Genomic DNA, 20,659 nt, shown 5'->3' with positions numbered 1-20,659 from the left:
ACCAGGGCGGAAGGGTCGGTGAGCGAGCAATGTGGAGCCTTCACGCACCAAGAAGCGTTGATAGCGCGCGTCTTGAGCCTCCCCCGCACAAACTTAAGCCATGCAATGAACGGATAAGAGGGAGGGACGGACGGACGATATTCTAGCTCTTCCTGACAGCCGAGGGGGAGTTGGGGGGGGGGAAAGCACACTGCTCGAAACCTGCGTTCCACAAGCTTCACGTTTTTGAAAAGACAACAACACGCGCTGAGTCTGACGCGCACTCCCAGTGGGCTTGGCCATCGTTGTCGCTCGTGACCTCGCTTGCTGCTGCCGGACCCCTCCGCGATTCGACGCCAAGCGGCTTCACTTTGCCCTCCACCAACACAGTCGGCAACGCGAAAGATCCTGGCCTGCGATAAAAAACAAAAACATGCGCGCGCGTCAGGATCCCACGATGGCCTTTGTGCAGGCGCTGCCTGCAACTGGCCATAGGCTAGAAAGAACCCCTTCAGATCATGGTCATACGAAGAATGCCCCTTGCAATGTCCTTACACCCACATGCATAGCGTGTATCCCGTGTATCGCATATGTATGTACGTAAGTATGCATGTATGTATGTATATACGTATGTAGGTACGTATGTATGTATGCCGGTATATATATATATTTATCTCTCTCGCACCTAGAGGGCACGAGGGTCCAATGCTTGACAGTTGTATCCCTAGGCAGAATGATAATCTGCGTCCTTATTGTGCCTCCAATCATAAAGGGGCAGTCGGGAAGTTGTGACACGAAGCTGCGACCACCAGAGTCACCGGTATCGCTGGAAGGGGCGCCGTCAGGACGGTATGACAGAGAGACGGCCAGCTCCTGCCGTCATACACATACATATGTATATGTATGTACGCATACATAGACACACATGCATACATATACACATATGGATAGACAATTTCACACATGCATACGTATCCACCCAGACAGCAGCGCGATAAAATGAGGCGAAACTTGCAGACTGTGCCTTTCTATGGTTGGAGGCACAATGAGGACGCAATTGACCATTCTGCCTAGGAATACAACTATCAAAAACTGAACCCTTGTGCCCTCTAGGTGAGAGAGAGAGAGATACACACATACACAGAGATACACACATACACAGAGATACACGCTGTGCGTGTATGCAACCGCTTCACAGCGTCCTGGCATACAAATCCAGGTCTCCTACCATCGCCTCCCGAGTCAAATTTTCAAAGGCTGCCGAGAATGCAAACGGCACTCCGACACAGGCGGTAGTGGGACACTTCAAAGCGATCTGCAAGTACTGCAGGGAAACGGATTTGATGATCTCCGGAAGTCGCACCTGCAGTTCATGCGCAGAACAGGTTCAGTCCAACGCATGCATGTCAGTCGAAAGCATATATGCATACATGCATAGGTATGCAGACACCCGAGCGCTTGCACCACCTCTTGCATGCGTGCGCTACGCAGAACCTGTTGCGAGAGGAGATGCTGCAGGGAAGTCGCATTCGTGGAAGACTGACGACACTCAGGTTCTCCGTGATGCCCCCGTCCAGGCAACGAAACGGAAGAGGCAGATCTTCAGGTGTTCTGGAGTACTTCAAACGCACCTGCAAAAGATCACATAGCCTACGGAAGACTGCGAGATTCTCGTTCGTTCAAAGCCTGTGCAGAATCATGAGGGTCGGGGGAGGGGGAGAAGCGAAGGGAAGAGGATGACAAGAGAAGAGGGGAGGCGCGTGATTTTGAGAGTAAGAAGAGCACGTCGTCATACTGCATGTTGAACAGTTGCGTCGAGGGCCACCGCAAGTCCCGACCATGATTCGTTTGGCAGCAAGCAGCAAGGCAGCATCTCTGGAGCCGTCAAGGCGAGCCTACGCTGAGTAAATGTTGCTGCGAAGGGCGCACAGTGATTTTCAAGGATCGGCGCAGCGCTGCTTCACCTATGACAGTCGTAGCGGCGGCGGGAGGCAGCCCGATGGACGGCTGCCTGAGTTTGTTTCAGCATTTTGTTTTCGAAGGAAGCACAGCGACAACGAGAGTCTTTATATTCTGCACACGGCGCCCCCTCTAAAGGCGCCCTCAGGAGATGCAACACAAGCAGCTAAGGCTAGCAGCTAAGGGAGAAGATGCCGCTGGCCGCTGCAGGAGGCGTACCTGGAGAAGTGGGAGCTCGGATGTCGTGCTCTGCAAGTCCGAGAAGCTCAACGCTGGTTAGCTGCAGCGGAAGGCTTGAAACATTCGTGATGCTGATGCAACGAGCGTCGCGTGGCCTCCCCCCCTTCTCTACAAGGGGGAAAGACACGGCTGTGAAGGAAGCCTCCACGCTGCGCTGGCACTCCACGACGCTACGTGTCGTGAGTTTCTGAATGATGCCGTCTGCAGCCACGTCCACAGTGACGCAAATTTCAAAGGTTCCCGCGCGGCGCAGACGAATCAACATGGGAATGCAGAAAACTTTGCTGCCTCCTCGGGATGCATCCCTGCGCCCTCCCTGTGCGAGTGCGTCTTCGGGCTGCTCGTTGTTGCTCCCAGCTTCTGCGTTCGCATGCACGAAGTTGCACTGCTGGTCGCTTAGGTCCAACACAAGGGGAAATGCCGGTGCTGCCTCGCGATCCGAGTTCGCTGTCTCTTGTCCTGCGCAAACAGCCACACAGTGTGTGAAGTCAAAAGTCTGCAGCGGCTCCCCCGAAACGGACTCTCTATACGGTGCAGCCGCAGAGCTGCTGCACGCAGAAGAGGCGTGTACTGGACTGTCTGCTGCAGGCGGTGTAGATGTCAGTAGACTGGTCTGTCTGTCTGCTGCAGGCGGTGTAGATGTCAGTAGACACTTAACACAGGGCCTGCAGAGGACGACAACAATCAGAGCCGCCACGCACCTGAGCCACTCGCGAGCCTCACACCCGTACTGCCTGACACAGCAAAAGGCAAGCCGGCTACTCCGCGAGTGGGAACGCGCAGGAGGCGGGAAGAGCCGAGCAAGCCACGTTTGTCTGCTGGAAACAAGACCTCCGCAAGCGGAGGCCTTGTTTCAGTTTGAGAATCCGTGAGTGCCGCTGTGGCACCATCCAGAACGTATGCCTCAAACACGTCCTCCAAGAGTGACGATCCTTCAGCTGGGGGATCGCCGCCAGACGCCAAGGCAGAGCACTGCACGCCGATGCTGAACCTGAAGGCCGTCCAGCTCTGCTGTATCGCCAGCTGGACGGCGAACGGCGCGAGTTCTCCGATCCACACGTACTTGGACAGGGCGCCGGCACCGACAGAAAGCTGTAGGGAATTCTGGCATTTGACAGACGCAAGCAACGCCACACCCCCACACACAGAACTCGAGGAGGTAGCTCATGGAAGGCTTGAAGGTTCCTTACGGCGCAGCCAATTAGGAGGCGCGAAGGCTTCGGAAAAGGGTTTCTTTTTCAGGGAAGGCTGCATGCATCCTACACGCACCGGCCACGCGGCACAGCCACGCACCTTAAAGAGACGCAGCGATGGCAGACATGGCTCTGCGAGTGCAGGCCGTTCTATGTCGCACAGAGGCGGCAAAGGGGTGCACACGTTGTGAAATCGCGCGGCACGTTGGATCGAAGGCGGCCAGCAGCTGCGGGGAACGACCCCATCGCAGGAAGCCTCCGCTACTGCACCACGGGGACGGCACGAGGAGGAACCCTTCTCGAGGGAGCACACGGTGGCTAGCTGGAAGCACACGGAAGGACATGACGCCCAAGAAAGGCGCACTGCACGCAAAGTGGATCCGCTAATTTCTCGCACTTCCCGGCTGTTCAGATAGACATCAAAGCAGGAGGGCACGCCGTGGGATAGCGTGAGGCCCCCCACTGCGTCAGTGAACGCCCCTTCTGCGCTGTTCTCCAACGCGTGGTTTTCCTCTTCTTGAGTTGCACTGCTCGAGACGGCTTCGAGGTGGCAAGCCGCAGTGTTTCCGCGAGTTGTTACCAGCTCGGCATTGCGTAGTACCACGAGAGTACATCCGAGGCGATGCTGAAAGCACACCCTGCCTATAAGGAGGCCTTTGCCAATTGGCCCCCCCCCCCCCGTGCCTGCCTGCTGAGCCGCCTCTTCGAGGGATCTTGAGCTTTCTCGCTGCGCGGCTTCCTCTTCCCCCCGACTGCCTGAAAGCGGAAGGCCGAAGTGCAACTCGGAGCTGAAGTCCGTCCAGATCACCACTGCATGCAGGTTGACGTGAAAAAGCCACCGTCTCCCCCCCTGCGGCTGCTCGAAAGGCCGCAAAAACGGCAGCAATTGCGCTATAAACACGGCCATTTGCGATCGCTTCGCGCCGCAAGGGTCATCAAGGTTTTCCCGCAGCGCAAGGATGTTGAGCATCTCGAAGGAGGCCTTCAACGCGACGCGGCAGCTCTCCGCATCCGCCACAGGCCCTGCAGAGACGACTGCCCCCGTATAGAGGGAGGAGGCGCAAGGTTTGGAAGGGCCAGGAGGTGGGAGGGACTGCTGCCCTTCTTCTCCAGAAGGCGGATTCGACGCCGACTCCCCCACTGCCGAGCTGAAATGGGGGTCAACATGCGCAGCCTCGAAAAGAAATTTCGCTGGAGGAACCGACAACAAATACGAGACGCACAATGTGAGTCTCGCGAGCACATACCAATACAAGGGCCACCAGCTGCACATCCACACGCATACATCCACACGCATGCATATACACACATGACGCCGCACGCCACTGCCTGCTGCCCTCCGTGCATGCGTTTACATACATTCGACCCGATACTCCACTTTTTGCAGCCGACTCGATCCTTGCACTCCCCAGAAGACTCTATCGAGCCGCAGCCAACAACGAGCGAGCCCCTGCCTGCGCGCGCAACCCTCCATACCCTGTATTCTTCGTCGGTCCCAAGAGCCGTATTCGCCCCTCAACAGGCAGTTGCGAGTCGTCTAGTGCTGGTGGGCTGAAGGTGTCTGAAGGCCTTGAGCCAACTGCCACGGGATAGGTCGAAGGGCCGTAATCGGCATCTGGCGCATGCGAAGGAGAAAGCCTCGCACTCACGAAACACTGGTTTTCCAGCCCTTCTTCACGACACCCCTGTGCAGACTTGTGCTGCTGCTGCGGCGATCGCACACCCGCTACCCCACTCTCCGCCTCACTAGCCCTACCTTCAAGCTGCCACGAGGAGCAATTACCATGCGCTTTTGAGGCAAAGGCTGTGGCGAGCGTGAAGTACAGCTGACGAGCCGTCATCATCCTATGCCCATCGAACATTGCATCGGCAAGCTCGCACGCTAAGATCGGACAGCTGCGGCAGCCGCCAACAAGCTGCAACACGCAGCACATCCAAATCCACTAGCTTCACATAATAATAAGAAGCCATGCAAAAACACAGACAGCAGGAGCTTTCGAAACACACATATACATATACATATACATATACACATACATATACACATACATATACACATATACAAACACAAACATATACACATGCATGAACACATACACATACATGAACACATACACATGCATATACACATACACATACATATACACATACACATACACAAACCCTCGAGTGCTGCCGCTTTGAAGGGCCGCGGATCTACAGGTTTGGGCTGTCGCTTGTAAAAACCAACCTTATAGGCAATGTGCGCTTTGGACAGCAGATGCGTTGCATGCGTGAGCACTTGGGCCTCATTAAAGAAGAAAATGAAGCGTAGGAAGACTTCTTCCTGAGCCGCTGCTGCAGCCGCGGCTTCATCTTCTGGTGCACTAGAGGTTGTGAACGCAGCAATCCCATGCTGTGCAGTGAGCATGCGCACCAACGACTACTAAGGCACAAGCTTCCATGACAGCGCGCATGCCCACGCTCAGTCCAACACCGTGCGTGCTTGCTTGCGCTGCTACTTGGTTTCGAAGGCACGTGTGGTATGTGTGTCTGTCTATGTATGTGTGTGTCTGTCTATTTCTATGTGTGTGTGTCTATGTGTCTATGTGTGTGTGTCTATGTGTCTATGTGTGTGTGTCTATGTGTGTGTGTGTGTGTGTGTGTGTGTGTGTGTGTGTGTGTCTGTCTGTCTGTCTGTGTCTATGTGTGTCTGTCTGTGTCTATGTGTCTGCGTGTGTGTATGTGTGTCTGTCTGTGTCTGTGTGTCTATGTGTCTGTCTGTGTGTCTGTCTATGTGTCTATGTGTCTGTGTGTGCGAATAAAGAAGAGCCAGTTAGACTTATTTTTATACTGACCTGAAGGGTGTTTGGCCTTCCTAGCCATTCGGAGGGCATTCCCAGACCGCCTTTCATGGAGGGTGGCGGGTTCGCTGTTTTTGCAGTTCTGATCCAGATCCTGACTTGCTGGAGGTACCGAGCAGCAGCTTGATAGTGAAAGCCAGCAAGCTGCCACACGTCGCGCGTGTCGAGAGAGGAGGCATCCGCCTGCATGGCGTCTTCGCACAGCTCAGCGAGCAGCTGGTGGAGCTGTGCTAGCCACAATGGCAGCAAGTATCCCTGGAGGGGCGACTCGGGGAGGTTTTCTCGCAAGACTGCACGATGTTCACGTGCATGGTGAGCCGCCTTGGCTGGCTCCTTCGCTTTGAAATACATGGGGTACATGCGCACGCTGATCAGGTTGCAGACAGTCATGCGCTCGAGGGCAGGGGCCATCTGTGGATAGCCGGTGAGGAACTGCCAAGCGGTGATGTAGTTCTTCATTGCCGCGTGGGGTTGCTGGCCAAACTCCAGCATATAGCCGGCCTTTATAAGGCCTCTGGTCTGAAGGAAGCAGAAATTTAGTGCGCACACAAGCGCCAATCGATCGATCGATTTATCTTCCCCGCCATCATGCACCACCAAGCGAGCAAGCAGTCACCACGCGAAGAGACACCTGAGACGGCTCGCACGAAAAAAGGCGCTCACCAGTGAGGACAAGACGCACCTGGTAAACGTGAAAAGCACTTGTTTGGGATCTGTCGCCTTTGAACGTCACTTGCGTTTGCTTTCGATACCTCCGCGCTTCGTTTTCGTAGTACTCGCCGCTGCATTCAAAGCAGACCTGTAGTGGCCTCCAGGAGACACACACAACACTTGGAGGGGCTTTCTTCTACGCTCAGCATGCAGCGGAGGTGAGGCGGAATGGAAGAGTTTAGAGGTGAGTCAAAAAGAGGGCTGAGAGAGCAACATACAGCAATGTGACGTGGCCCACTGTAGAGCGCCACGGTTTCTCACCTGCTCGAGCTTCTCCAACTTAGTTTTCAAGTCATCAACGCCGCATGTAATGAAAATGGCGGCAATGTCTGCTGGATTCAGCTTTTTCAAGAAGCCCACCGCAGACTGCGGATCTTCCATGCCGGCTGGCAGTATAACAAATACGATCTGAGGCGCACATCGCATGCCCTTCGCTGCTGTCTCGCCGGTTATGAGTCGCAAGAGGAAGAAGTACGCCTATGACCCAATAGGTGCCTAGAAACGATCATGCATCATCGCGCATCGCCATGAGGCTGCCGGTCTTGATGAAGAGGCGCCTCTTCATAGCGCATCGAATGCTCGCTTTCCTGTGAGCGACCGTCTCACCATCTTGGGGACTGTCATCCGTCTCTGGAGTTTTTCGCGGAAGAACTCGATGGTGGCCATAGCTTCCGCCTCGGCAGCGGCAACTTCGCGTCCTTTTGCGCCTCTACGTATCTCGGCAGAGACGCCAGGCATTTTTGATGCGCCAGTCTGAAGAGACGAAGGGGGATTCCCCGCACTGGATGCAGCGCGCACACCAAGGGGAGGGACGCCTCCTCTTGGTGTGCGTGCTGCATCCCCATGTTCTCCTAGACTGGAGACGTCTTCTTGTTGAGGCTCCAACGGCCTTAGACAGCCGTTGCGAGTGCAACATCTCACAACTTCGGAGCCACACGCTTGCGGCGTTGGACCGCCTTCGGAACATACTGGAGCGGTAAACTTGCGGCAGCATCCGCAGCAACTAGGAACCCCAACGTCGTAGACATGTCGCCAATCGAAGCACAGAATGAGGCAGGATGGTCTCTCTGTTCGCATCCGATGCATCCAATTGTGCTTGAGAAAGCCCTGCACAGGCGTGTTTCACACATGCTCGAAGATGCCCGATGCCACTCCTCCCGAAATTTTCTGCGCGGTGTCTGCACAGCGATTCACGAGGCTCCCTGCATCGTCCACTCACCTTGTTCATGAGGTGCTCTATGGGCACGACCTTCCTGCGCTGAGAACCTTTTTCGCGTCTTGGTACTGACCCAGGCGCATCTGCTGGGAAAAGAATTCTCACGGAGACGCACTTATCAGCAGTGCCAGCCTTATTCTCCTGCTCAGGAGGAGGATCATTCCGAGGCCAGGTCTGTTCTTCTTGACGGCCTTTACCGCTCATAGGATCCGACGGGAGCGAAACTCCAACGGAGAGAGTGGAGGGTGCTGGCGGCTCATGCTGCGGCGTGTCCTCAGACCCGGCGTCCAGTGGTGCTTCTCGGTGCTCGCATGTCTGAATTCCACAAAAAGTGGCAAAAAAACAACATATAGAAGGCCGTCCCCCTATGGTCCTTTGCATGTTTAGGCGTCGAGGCAAGGGAGGGCCCACCCCTGGATAGTTGAGGCATTAGGGGCTACTTCTCGGATGGCCACACACGGAGGCGACGGCGTTCAAACAAGCGCACCTCGCTGGCGTCGCAGAAGACGTAGCTGAGGCGTTGCCGCACGCCACGGATGTTCGTTGCGTCCGGTTCTAAGGTCTGCCGCAGCAACGTGTGTAGGCCTTTCGGCGCACACACGCATATCAGAGGAGTTGGGAGAGGGCTGCATGAGGGCGGCGAAAGAGGAAACATTAGAAAGAAAGAGACTGCACACTGAAGGGCAGAGCTTAATGATCTACGGGGAGTAGGCTATGCTATGTCGTCGCACCCTCCCCTCCCGCGCAGAGGGGGCAAAGAATGCGACATAAAGCGCAAAAGCACATAGAGAGACTGCGATTTTGCATCGATAAATCCTCCCTTGTGAACGGCTAGCAATCAGTGGGCAGCGCACATTCGATACGGCGGGCCCGTGGGGGGCCCACCCCAATAGTACGTGGACCATCTGGCTGCCCATCCCCGTTACCACCGACACCCTGGAGGCTGCAAGCCGAAGCGGTGAAAACTGTTGGCTTTTTTGATGCGTTTTATTCATCCCGCCCTTTATAGAAGGGGGAGCACCTGAACGGGCATGAGTGCGACGTGACCCACAAATTCAATCTCGGCAGCGCTGGGCATCATCTCCTGCAGAGATGTTCACGCAGCTTCGTGTCTCGGCGCCGACTACTGCAGAACACCCGGTACGTGCGATCATGCAGCAACATCTGGACTGCTGGCCGTAAAACCTCCCGACCTGCTCTCGCTTCAGGCCCCCCAGCGCGCCATTCCATCGCGGCGCTGCTAACGAGATATTCGCAGGTCTACTGAGAAGGCACACACGATCCAAGCTGGATTTACGAGTCACCATAGAACCGACGATTTGGCTCTTCGCAAGTTGTGGCATGCGCATTTGCTGCAGTATGTGTTTGCTTCATGCCCGAACCAGCAACCACTCCTGTGTCTGTGCATGAAACACAGTGAAAACGCACCGCGCAGGTTTCCACGCTTCTCCTGATGATGGCGACGGGCTCCGCAGACTCGCAAACTGCTTTCCAAGCAGCGAGCCTGCCCACAGGAGGCATGTCTCTGGAATATATTCTGCGCCGTCTTTTCCTCAGCTCTGCAGTCAGCAAGGTAAATCCCGATTGCGTGCTGTTTGAGCCTGGATTTGTATACGAGCACATCCTGCTACAGGCTCATCGGTTGTTCGGAACTTCAGCATATTGAACTCTGGTGCCCTTCTCACTAAGAACTGCTGCCACACGCCTAATATATGCATTTTTCACGCAGTTCACTAAGGGCGCATTATTCTTGAATTTAGGTTCGAATGGCTGGGAAGCGATGGAGTACGACTCTCGAGGTTATCTGCCTGTTTCAAATCGTTCTCATGTGCCTTTTTATCCGCCTTTTCCCCGCCATACGTGGCGAATCAACCGTTTACGATTTTGACCCGTATTTCAACCACAGAGCCACAAAGTACCTTGCCAAAGAGGGTTTCACAGAGTTCTGGAATTGGTATGATGACTGTGAGTATTCCACTATTCCCCTTTCAATACCTGCAGAAGGCGCGACGCAAAAATACCGGGTTAACGGTAAACATGGCCTGCCCAACAAACTGCACGCCGGCTGAAGGCTTCAGCAGGCATCTGCGAACCAAAAACTTTGATCGATAGGCAGAGATGCGCCTTGTTTTATGCTTCTCAGCGAGCTGGTATCCGCTTGGCCGTCCAGTGGGTCAAACGCTTTTCCCGGGCCTAATGACAACTTCCTACGTATTTTACCGCGTGCTGCGGCTATTAGGAGTAGTTGTTCGCGTGTCTACCGTTTCCTCGTTTCTCCCACCGGCATTTTCCTGTTTGAATGCGCTGATTGCACACTGCTTCGCCAAGCACGCCAGTGGATCGCGCAGTGCTGGCTTATTCGCCGCGTTATTTGCCGGGATATCCCCTGCCTATGTGAAGACCTCGCTGGTGGGGTCCTACGACAACGAATGCGTTGCAATATTCGCCATGCTATCTGGATTTTACCAGTGGACTCGAGCCATCAAAAGCGGATCCATGTTTTCAGCATTCTTGACGGCTATTCCATCAGCATATATGGCAACGGCTTGGGGAGGCTATGTTTTTCTGCTCAATGCGATCGCCGTCCATATGGTCGCGCTCACGGTGCTTGGGTCAGCGACGCCCAGGCACCACGTCGCCTACATTGTCTTCTATATTACTATGACTGCCCTGTGCATCAATGTGCCCTTTCTGAACTTCACCGCTCTCTGGAGCTCAGAGCATATGGCAAGCCACGGAGTCTTTCTGTTCGTCGTTGCGCTTGGGGTATCTCAATTTGCGTCGAGATTAATTCCAGCAACTGCAGTAAAGGATCTCCGAAAATGGGTTGCGGGCTTGACTGCGGCGTTGCTGGTCATTGCCGTGGGTGCACTGGCACTAACGGTACGCCTTCTGAATGGCCGCCGCTCTTTAGATAGAGTCTACCTAGTATGCAGATTGCACTTTTCATGCAGTGGATGTGCTGCACTAGATAGCCCTCTCACCCCTTCGCTCTTGTGATGCACAGGGCAAAACTGCTTGGTCATCGAGATCCCTAACCTTGCTGGATCCAACCTATGCAACCAAATATGTTCCGATAATAGCTTCCGTGTCGGAGCATCAGCCGACAACGTGGGCGTCTTATTTCCTCGACCTCCATATGAACATCTTTCTTGCCCCATTGGGTCTCATTATTGCGCTGCAAAGGGGAGGAGGATCATTCTTCATCGGGCTGTATGGCGTCCTTGCATGCTACTTTTCTGGTGAGAGGCAAGAGACCTGGTCGCTGTGTGACCACATATCCGATCCCGCTTCCAACTCCGTTAGTTTAGCTGCATGGCAGATTTACCTTCCAGGAGGAAATGCTTGCGATCTGCGCAGCTGTCATGGTCAGATTGATGCTGGTCCTCTCTCCGGCTGCTTCCATGCTTGCCGGGTTCGGAGCGTCTCTTCTTGTGACTCGAATTCTCGTTCACTCTCGTCAGGGATGCTGCGCAGGGTCTTTGCAACCCTCTACGTCGGTTAGTTCCTGTTGAAGTGTCTAAGCGTGTACATCGAAATCGAAAGTGCAGTGCGCCAAGGCCCAAGTTCAACTCTTTGCGTCGTTTAGGTGGTGCATCTACTGTTTTCCGCAGCCCATAATACAAAACAAGAAACCGACTGGCCTTAAAATTCCACTTACCCTGTCTATCCCCGCATTAGTAATATTCTTTTGGCTTTGTGTTATGGTAAGCGTCTAGCTCCGAAACTCCCCACTTTTTGCCTCGTACGAATCTATGAGGCTGCTGACTGCGCACTCACATGCCGTAGTTGATGTGCTGCGGATTCGTCTTTCAGTATGTGATCCACTGTACGTGGTTATCTTCTACTATTTATTCCAACCGAAGTATTTTTCTCGGTTAGTCCCGCTAACAGAGGCAGTCACTGCAGGAGGAGGCTAAACCGCAGGCTGTTGCATGGAATACCAATGGAATCAATGTCGAATGGCTTTGAAGTATCGTGCTATCTTACGTGAATGCACGTGTGCAGGATTGCATGTGTTCGTAAGCCCATCTGCTTCACATAAGACTACAGTTCAGAGAAATACTGTGCGGTGCTCTTGTTCTCTTTTACACAGGAGGGCCAATCGGCCGTACCAACATGCCAAAGCCCGATGATTTCCATGAAGCTTACCACTGGTTTCGTCAAAACACCCACCCCAAAGCAAAAATTATGTCTTGGTGTGTACTCGGCAGCCACATCCCCGCTAAATTTTCCCTTCGACTGTGGCATGTCATGTTGGAAGCACAGAGTTTGTGCCTCTTATGTCTGAAGGTGGGACTACGGATATCAATTGTCGGAAGTTGGCAATCGGACAGTTCTTGTGGACAATAACACATGGAACAGCACCCACATTGCAACCGTCGGACTTGTAAGCATCCTTAAGTCTTTGTTTAGTTTTCTTCACGGCCATGTGCAAAAATGCAGGTGCCATGCCTGATTGGTGTACATGGTGTAAATTATGTCTTTCAATTGTTTAGGCATTCGCGTCGGAGGAATCTGAAGCGTACAATATTGCCCAGGACTTGGATGTGGACTATATTTTCGTGAGTAGCCGCAACAGCGCTGCTCCAGCGTGCTCACAAAACCACTGTACTGTGCCTGATAATTTTCATGTATGCACACGCCACGAATTCTTGTGCACAGGTGGTTTTCGGCGGATTGGCGCGTTTTGCGAGCGATGACCTCAATAAACTACTTTGGATGGTCCGCATTGCTTCTGGTGTATTCCCGAGGATCCAGCAGTCGAACTTTCTGGGTCCTCGAGGGCAGGTAAAGCAAAATAAGCCAAATAGAACTACTCACTGCTGCGAACGAACGCATCTTACGTTCAAAGATGGTCCGGTAAATTTTGACGACCTTTCAATCTCTGCTTTGTGTTTCAGTTCACTGTAGGCAGTGAAGCCCCAAGTAGTCTCAAGAGAAGCCTGATGTACAAGCTGAGTTATCACCGTTTCTCTCAAGCTACGAAAGGCTTTGATTTTGCGAGGAAAGTTCAAATCGATAGCACTGCTATACGACTAAAGCATTTCGAGGAGGTCTATACCACCGAAAACTGGGTTGTTCGCATCTATAAGGTATGTATAATGACTCCGTCACCTAGATGTGTGTTGCTGCCGCGTTCTCTTAATTATGATACATCGCGTTGTTGCGTGTACAATCAGGTTCGCAAGAGAGCCGACCGGGATACAAAGATGCATAACGCCATCGAAAGTGCACTTTAATAGAGGAATAGTGTACAGAGCCGTGCATGCAAGAGGCACCCAATACAAAGGTCCCAAGCGGGGTGTCAGCATTCTTATGCGGTTTGCTGGCGAATCTTGGCGTAGAGCGAGTCGTGATACTGCTTCACTCTTTCCACTTCCGCGTCTGCGAAACAAATTTCGTGACGCAAACGCAGATTGGCGTCTCGCGTGAATGGGCATACCATCGGGCCTACAAGAAAATGCGCATCTAGTTGTGCTAGGTTTCGAGGAATATGAATAAACTTACACATATTCCAAAAATATAAGAGGGATGAGGCTGCGTAAGGTAGTCGAAGATGTAGCTGACATGATGCGAGTACTTAGTAGATGCTTACAGGCTTGCACCACAAAGCACGATGTATCCAGTTAGATGTGTGAAGTTTGTTGAAGTGATACCGGCTGTGTACGTCAGGAGGGCGCTGATTCCTCGGGACACCATGGCTCCAGTGTTCCTAACCGACATCATCACCGCATAGACACTGCCCTCGAGACCTGTGTAGATTTATGGTGTTTTGCATGTGGAAAATCTTCTTTAATAAGCATCAATCACACCAGGCGGGCAGATCGAAGCAGTAAGGACAAGAAGAGGAAGCAATTGGATCTCTGCAGTCTGCCCGGGAGCAGCGGTTACAGTGGAATTTGAGAGGATACTTTTATGTGAAGCCTGCTCACAGCTTCAATGAGGAAGCCTCCACTGAGAACGAACGCCTTGTTACTAATGCCCATGGTTCTGTTGGCTCCTGTTGTAAGAAGGACTGGTATCGCAATGAGCAGGAATATATGAGCAAGGACGCGTGTAAGAATCCATACTGGGTGAAACGTAGATAGGCACGGCTACTAGAATTGTTGCCAGAAGGGTTTTCCGGAAACCGGAGTTTTTGAAAAAAAAACGATAGAGGACAACCCCAACCAGCGCAGCAATGCCGTAGGTGAACCTAGGGGCGAAGATTTACTCACAGAAAAGAATGCACAAGCAAGTCGAAACCTCACCTCAGGGTTCCCATGAAAGTAGGGGAGAAGCCGAGCTTGTTCGTGAAGTAGAAAAAGAGAGCATCGTCATAGTCCGGCCCCGCCATATAGGCAAAAATGTACAGTGCGGGTCCCCAAATGACGGCTTGAAGGCAATTAGTGGCTTTCATAGGGCAGACAGTAGCCAGAGTTGCTTACATTGCTTGAGGAATCGCATGAGCATACGCAACTGGCTCCTAATATCATAAGTTGTAGATTCGCTGATGTCGTCCATGAATAAGGTGATAAAGGAGATGGACAACGGGAAAACAGCCGTTGCCAAGAAAATACCTAAGTAGCCACAGCGAGATGCCTCCTCTCTCATGCTTCAACACCATATAACTTACTTTGCTTAGATGTCCGCTCAAGCAAGTAGCCGGACAAGTACGCGACAATGAGACTTCCAAGCGCTTTCGCTGTGATGAAGTCAGACACGTTTTCTGCACTCTGGACACACGCATCCAAAAGGTTGAGTATTGGCTGCGGTAGTGGCGTTCTTGCCTGGTCCATTGTCTGCCCAGCCGTAGTTTCTACGACTAAGGCTTCGGCCACTGCTGAACAGAAAGCTGCGGAGACCTGCAAAACAAATTCTTCCCTATACAAATTTGTGCACACCTGTTTTAAATGCTTACTGATATTAAGAAAAGGGCCATTAGTGCGGTCAAGATCTGTAAAGAATGGAAGCATCGTCTAATTCCCCGAAGAAACAATTGCCAATGCAACTCACATGAGTGGGGAACGTTCCCATCATGACGAACCCCATTCCTTCCAGCAAGCTGAATCCAACCATATAGGGCTTTCTACGAGAGCCATTGATAGGGTATGAGTCCGAAACAAATGCAAATATTGGCCTGCAATGTAAAACATGTTATCAGCTGCGGCTACAGTGGCACGCCAATTTGCGGACTTGAAAACCCAAGGGAGAGCCGGAGCAATAAACAGGGCTGATACTTCCGCAGGGCTTAGGCCTATGAGACAGATCACGTAACCAAAGAGGCTTTTTTATTAGTATTCCGCTACCTAGGTCATCCTTCAGCATATAGTAGATTGCCAATGCCGCGAGATGCGTCAGGCCTTCGGAGAAGCCGACGAGATATCTAAAAAATTAATGGTTCGAGACAAATTGAGCCTCAAATAAGATATTTGGCATACATGATAAAATGTGTAAAGGACAGCTTTTTCCAGAATCCCGATCGTGCGAGTTGCGGAAGGACACTATCATTTGTCTCCCTGTAGGCCGAAGTATCCACGAAAATGAATCACAATGGAATTCCACGTGTCCTGCATGCCCTACCCTGTGCCTGCGGCCTGAAAAATGGCGTGAATTACATGTTGTGTTCCGGAGAAGCTTTCATGCAACCCACCGCTTGGACCTCCTCCCGGCCTCCTAAGGCGGTTCTTATGGCGGTCCCCCTCATTTATGTGCCCCGCCAGTGAGGAATGTTGTGCCTTAATCGTAGATAATTCTATCTTGACCCTGTATGGAAGCAAAAGTTCGGATTCGTGGAGCTTGGTGAGTTGCACTTTGTGACTGCACAGTTTGTAAGGCCGTGGTAGGTGTCAAGACACCTCAACTAATCGGAAAAGGGAATCGATCACCTCACATCCGCACACTATTTTGAATGACAAGATTCGTTATAAATGACATGTGTGCCGATTAGCAGCTGTTTGTCCTGCATTCTCGATTACTATTCAGCAGTTTCACGCATAGTGGACTGGTGGCCTTCCTGTGCAAGCATTAACACTCTGGGTAACTAGTTCCCATGCTACTACTAGTGGCTTCCTCATCTTGCAGAAGTAAAAAGCAACCTTAAATTCGGGACCGAACGCAAATACACTAAGCAAAGCTGCCCGTGGTGCTCATCCCGTTATCTCAGCAAAGAATAATGAGAGCTCAGCCCTGTTCAAACAGACTGACGCTGCAGCCGTTGCCATAGCTGGCATTAGCCCTGGGGTGGCCAGTGGCTGCCACTTGCTGGTGATGTCAGGTGTAGCTTGAACATGAATCCACGCTCAAGCGAACGACCTTGCAAACGATGTCAAACGAGCAGCTCGGATCTTCGCCTTCGCTAGTGCTAGCTGAAGGGACACAGCACAGCCTATGCGCTTTCCCTTATCGCCTTTGCTTGGGATAAGCGGGCTACTGTCCGCGTCGAGTTTTGTTCTAATTTGGGGGCTAAAGGCTAGCCCAACAAGCTTATATACGATCAAACACTAAATCTCCGCCCTATGCCTAACTTGCTAATGTGCCCCCGGTATATACCGCTTCGAATGGTATTAGAAGGGAGCTCCTAAAAGTCACGTTTTGGCAAACATTAGCAATATGATAATCGCACATCACGCTAGAAAGTAAATAACGCACTATATATTAAACAGCGGACAGCTCCTGTGTCCATGCTACGGCTCCATATTGGTGCATGAATCATTGGCTCACCTGGTTGTTAACGTGCTCGACAAGGGGGACACCGGATGCACCCACAGCCTCAAGAGGCTTGATATCCGCTTCCGTCACAGTTGCATATCCAACGCTGCGACAATAGAGCAGTAATCGTGGCCTTATAACGATGAACAGTTCTCTGCTTGATGAGTGTAATGGATTGCTTTGCCTGTAAAAGCTTACCGATTAAGAATCATATCTTGGAGGGCATCTAGTCTTGTTGCTTCCTCCTCAGAGAGCTTAGAAAAATCATACTCGTCACCATTCTTGCACTTTTGCACTATTTGTTTAACTTCATTCGCTTCTGCAGGGCTGAAAGGAAAAAGAAACCAGAAACAGGATTCACCATCGTACGCTTGAACAGACGGCAGGCAAAACCACTACACGATAATTGCAGCCAGGCAATTCTCACCTGACCGTAAATGACTCGAGGAACTCTTGTTCCCGACGTTGGAAAACGGCAGTCACTCGTTCGAGTACAGTCCCATCTTCCTTTGGTGTAGTCTTTGCCAAATCCGCATTTTCCAACTCTTTCAGAGATGCGATAAAATGAGCCCCTACCGGATCCTGAATCAAAATTACACATTCACCGCTATTCACATGCTGAAAGTGTTGGGCCATATGCAGTATACGCATTTTGCAACCTGAGGCTCTGTACTTACCATTGAAGTCGCATTGCCCGCAATGCTCTGAATTGCAGCTTTGAGAGCTGCCTCCTGCAGCTTCGGATCCTTCGCGAATTGCCTTTGGAACGAATAAACTATCTCTCGCACAATAACCTCTTGAAGAGATCCCTCAATCGCTTTTTCTGCCTGCTGAATCGCCATCAGCTTGTTCGTCATCCGTTCGACCATTCGTTGCCTCATTTGCTCTAGCACAGCCGCGTGATATTCAGCCAGCTGTTGCTGGACCTCACCTTTGAAAGCAGAAAGGTAGTCAAGGCAACGGGCGTCACTTGCGTACTTCTTCATCTGTCGGTATACCAACTCTTCGCCTGCATCTTTGCGTTCTTTGGCTCCCTGTACAAGCGCCTTCTCCTCCTTCCACAGATATTCGCGAATATTCCGACTGCAAGCGCAGAGACGCAAAAAAGGACTTCTCACGTACCTTGCGGTTTTACTAATCGTTTGAATTCGCTATAGAGTCGTCCAAAGTATGCACAGGCGCTTCTGCTGTAAGAAGCTTATAGGGCGGTCGATTATCCTTACTAAAAGTAGGATGCCAGCATGTAGAAGACCGCTCCGAAAGGGAAGGTCTTTGAATAGAACCATGCATTGCTTAGTACTTGGTTGGAGAAGCCGAACCACACACCAAGGAAGCACAGTCCGTAGCTTGAAAGCTGCACAGTTACACCAGACACACCCTTCTACTCACTATAAGATCAGGTTATATGACCCCACTGCTTGTTGGTAGTCAAGATGCAAGTAAGCCATCATCTTACGAAGTTCTTGGGCTTCTCATATTTGATCTCCACTAGCTTCTCTGGCGCTTTTGCCCTCTGACGGATGCAGTACTTATAGCACTCCTCCTCCGGTAAGTCAAATAGCACTGCCAGTTCTGAAGCAAAACGAACACACAATAATGCCCCACTTTCTACCGAGTCCTCATAGACACACCTATACGGCGGCACCGAATTTTCAGCCCCCGAGCCGACTAACCAGGATAGTGGAACTTGTAGTCCGCGGGGAACGCGAATTCAAAAGCATTCATCTCGTTCTGCGAGAAGCCGTTTTCCCAAATGCACTTCATTAACTCGTCTTTTGTTATAAAGGCATCCTTTTCAACAACCAGTCCATTCTCGCATCTGAAAGCCAGCAAGACAATGCACGTGTGCCTCTCTTAGATGTCCAACACAGGCGAGTCCAGTAAAAGAGGGCAGAACGACTTTGTAGGCTTGCAAGACTTGTGACTCCGTGTAAATTGATGGCGTGTTCCCATTTAACAGTAAGAAGTTTGCCGACCGTTTCGCGAACTCAATGAAGGCACGAGGCCGGTTCTCAATGTCTGTAATAAGCTTCAGGAAACGAAGGAAAAGTGGGGCCTCCTTTGTAAACTTTGCCAGCTCTTCTCTGAGGAAAGCAGACAGAAAAAATTTTGGCGGGACACATATGGCTGCAGGTCATGCAAACACTTATTTATGAACGGGGGCCTTTCGGATAGGGGGGCATAGCAGGAACCGGATTTGGGGAAGCAAACGAAGGGCTTCAACGCAGCCGTATTGCGGGTATTCTACAGATGTGAAAGTCACCATGGATCTCAGACAGCAGCCTACTATGCACCTCAGACCGGAACAACTCCATAGAAAGCCACACTACTGATTTCTGCAGGCTTACCTTGATGGCTCGGCGAGGAGGAGGTCGTCGAACTGGGTGTCTGATGTCCACGGCTTCGCTATGCGGTACTTGGTGTATTGGACCTTCTTGAATGCCCATCCTTCACTCGTGTTGGAATATGGCCTCCTCTGTTCGACACCAATCACCTCCTGCTGCCGGGAAATAGCGGCATAAGAGCTCAGGGGCCCGATACCACCCTGGAGCAGCATGCCGCCGGGAGGCACCCTCCGGAGGGGAGGCCGAATGTGGGCCAACCAGCGGAATGACATTGTTACACACACATGCTTGACGAAAAATGGGTATTTGTAACTCCGGAATCGTTCATTGTTGCATGCAGTGCGGCTCTCCTTCCCTAGGCAGCAGCTGCTGCCACGCGGGGCCGAGTAGCCGGCGGGGCTGAAGGAAACGTCTTCGCACAGTGTAGTCCGAAACGCTGGTCTTCACGTGTTAGCACCTTGGAAAACTTAGTTTAGCTTGCTTGATTCATCTCTATTCAATCTAGTGCTTCCATAGTACTTGGACTTTAGGCGAAAACCGAGGATGCCCATTTCTGTGGGCAAGATGTACAATAAAGCGATAGCGGCATGCCTCCACGCACTGCAACAATAGGGTGAAATGAAAGCCACATGCACCCCTCAGGTATTCTGGCTGCAGGCGTAATTGTTTGTGCCAATGCCGGAGTTTTAATGCTGCATCCATGATGCGCTTACCTATTGTCTTCGAGCGGAGGTAACTTCAGCACTAAGATTTCACGCGTCGTTTGAACAACTCTTTTGGTTAGAAAAGCAGGCCTCATAGCTATTTTAGGGTTGCTAGTGGACATTCTGAGGCAGGACACTAGTCCAGCAATAACTTGCCAGGGAGGCGACCCCTGTGCGGGCAACTGGGGAGGGCGCAAGTAAGCTACATGTAGGCATTTACTAGTTCATAATTTATTCTCAAACTTTTCCAAGTATTACAAATACAATGGTCCTTTCCGCAAGCTCCATCTATGGCAGAACGGGCTTGGCTCTGTGCCATAGGCATGTGTGGCGTTTACGAGTGCACGACCTTACCGTGAAAACTGCAAGCGAATCTGCCCAGAGGTATCAGGGAGTACAGAAGTGTGCACTACCGTTGCCGCGTATTACCTTAGTTCGTATGCTGGTGGGTGGGGGAAAGCAGAAGGCCGGGCTTTTTATAGGGCCGGCAATGGCGTACTTTTGCTACGAATCGACGTTTCAGGGCTTGGATGGTCCCGTTGAGGAGATGCTAAAGGGAGCAGCGTTACAAGAGAAGTGTTACAAATGTGCATGATTCTTATGCCTTCACTTCTATACTAAGAGAAACCGTGGTCACATCTGAATGCACTATGTGTGGAGGGTCACAATCACTGCGGCAACTAAGATTTAGCCTACCACCGTTCCCTTTCTTCACTGCCTACCCACTCACTCTGTTTTGAGCTCGATAGTGCTCCGTGAAAGACAGGAGACCTTG

General features: G+C 51.8%; 4 protein-coding genes across 4 annotated transcripts; 1 reads left to right on the top strand and 3 right to left on the bottom strand.

Annotated features, from left to right (window-relative positions):
* Positions 1-217: 217 nt before the first annotated feature.
* LOC34619361 lies at positions 218-8,522 on the bottom strand. Its single transcript, XM_026337916.1, is given in 15 exon segments — positions 218-392; positions 665-852; positions 1,208-1,446; positions 1,481-1,610; positions 1,775-1,893; positions 2,158-2,802; positions 2,910-3,282; positions 3,472-4,636; positions 4,848-5,287; positions 5,602-5,766; positions 6,284-6,733; positions 6,897-7,013; positions 7,187-7,333; positions 7,532-8,032; positions 8,145-8,522. Coding segments are annotated over 15 exon segments (5,232 nt in total).
* A 1,385-nt stretch (positions 8,523-9,907) lies between these two features.
* LOC34619362 (dolichyl-diphosphooligosaccharide--protein glycosyltransferase subunit STT3A) lies at positions 9,908-13,384 on the top strand. Its single transcript, XM_026337908.1, has 10 exons — positions 9,908-10,106; positions 10,285-11,024; positions 11,149-11,383; positions 11,502-11,600; positions 12,241-12,340; positions 12,435-12,531; positions 12,641-12,706; positions 12,807-12,932; positions 13,046-13,237; positions 13,325-13,384. Exons 1-10 carry the CDS (start codon positions 9,908-9,910, stop codon positions 13,382-13,384), a joined length of 1,914 nt encoding a protein of 637 aa, XP_026193693.1.
* Positions 13,385-13,458: 74 nt separating this feature from the next.
* On the bottom strand, positions 13,459-16,201 carry LOC113147410 (folate-biopterin transporter-like). The gene is made up of 18 exons (XM_026337899.1): positions 16,121-16,201; positions 15,708-15,826; positions 15,566-15,643; positions 15,434-15,510; positions 15,321-15,381; positions 15,141-15,264; positions 15,046-15,081; positions 14,915-14,989; positions 14,761-14,860; positions 14,573-14,704; positions 14,396-14,519; positions 14,216-14,340; positions 14,078-14,160; positions 13,958-14,015; positions 13,741-13,897; positions 13,653-13,682; positions 13,588-13,595; positions 13,459-13,529 (listed from the first exon to the last, which is right to left on the bottom strand). The coding sequence occupies exons 1-18, from the start codon at positions 16,199-16,201 to the stop codon at positions 13,459-13,461; spliced, it is 1,539 nt and encodes a 512-aa protein (XP_026193684.1).
* A 225-nt stretch (positions 16,202-16,426) lies between these two features.
* Positions 16,427-19,452, bottom strand: LOC34619363. Its single transcript, XM_026337787.1, has 10 exons — positions 19,184-19,452; positions 18,812-18,919; positions 18,509-18,654; positions 18,292-18,407; positions 18,059-18,189; positions 17,513-17,918; positions 17,263-17,417; positions 17,034-17,162; positions 16,848-16,941; positions 16,427-16,492 (listed from the first exon to the last, which is right to left on the bottom strand). The coding sequence occupies exons 1-10, from the start codon at positions 19,450-19,452 to the stop codon at positions 16,427-16,429; spliced, it is 1,620 nt and encodes a 539-aa protein (XP_026193572.1).
* Positions 19,453-20,659: the final 1,207 nt, after the last annotated feature.

The sequence above is a fragment of the Cyclospora cayetanensis genome, unplaced genomic scaffold (assembly GCF_002999335.1).
Source record: "Cyclospora cayetanensis isolate NF1_C8 unplaced genomic scaffold, CcayRef3 CcayRef3_contig_100, whole genome shotgun sequence".
In the NCBI taxonomy this organism is placed as follows: domain Eukaryota; phylum Apicomplexa; class Conoidasida; order Eucoccidiorida; family Eimeriidae; genus Cyclospora; species Cyclospora cayetanensis.
This window is presented reverse-complemented; position numbering and strand designations above follow the sequence as displayed.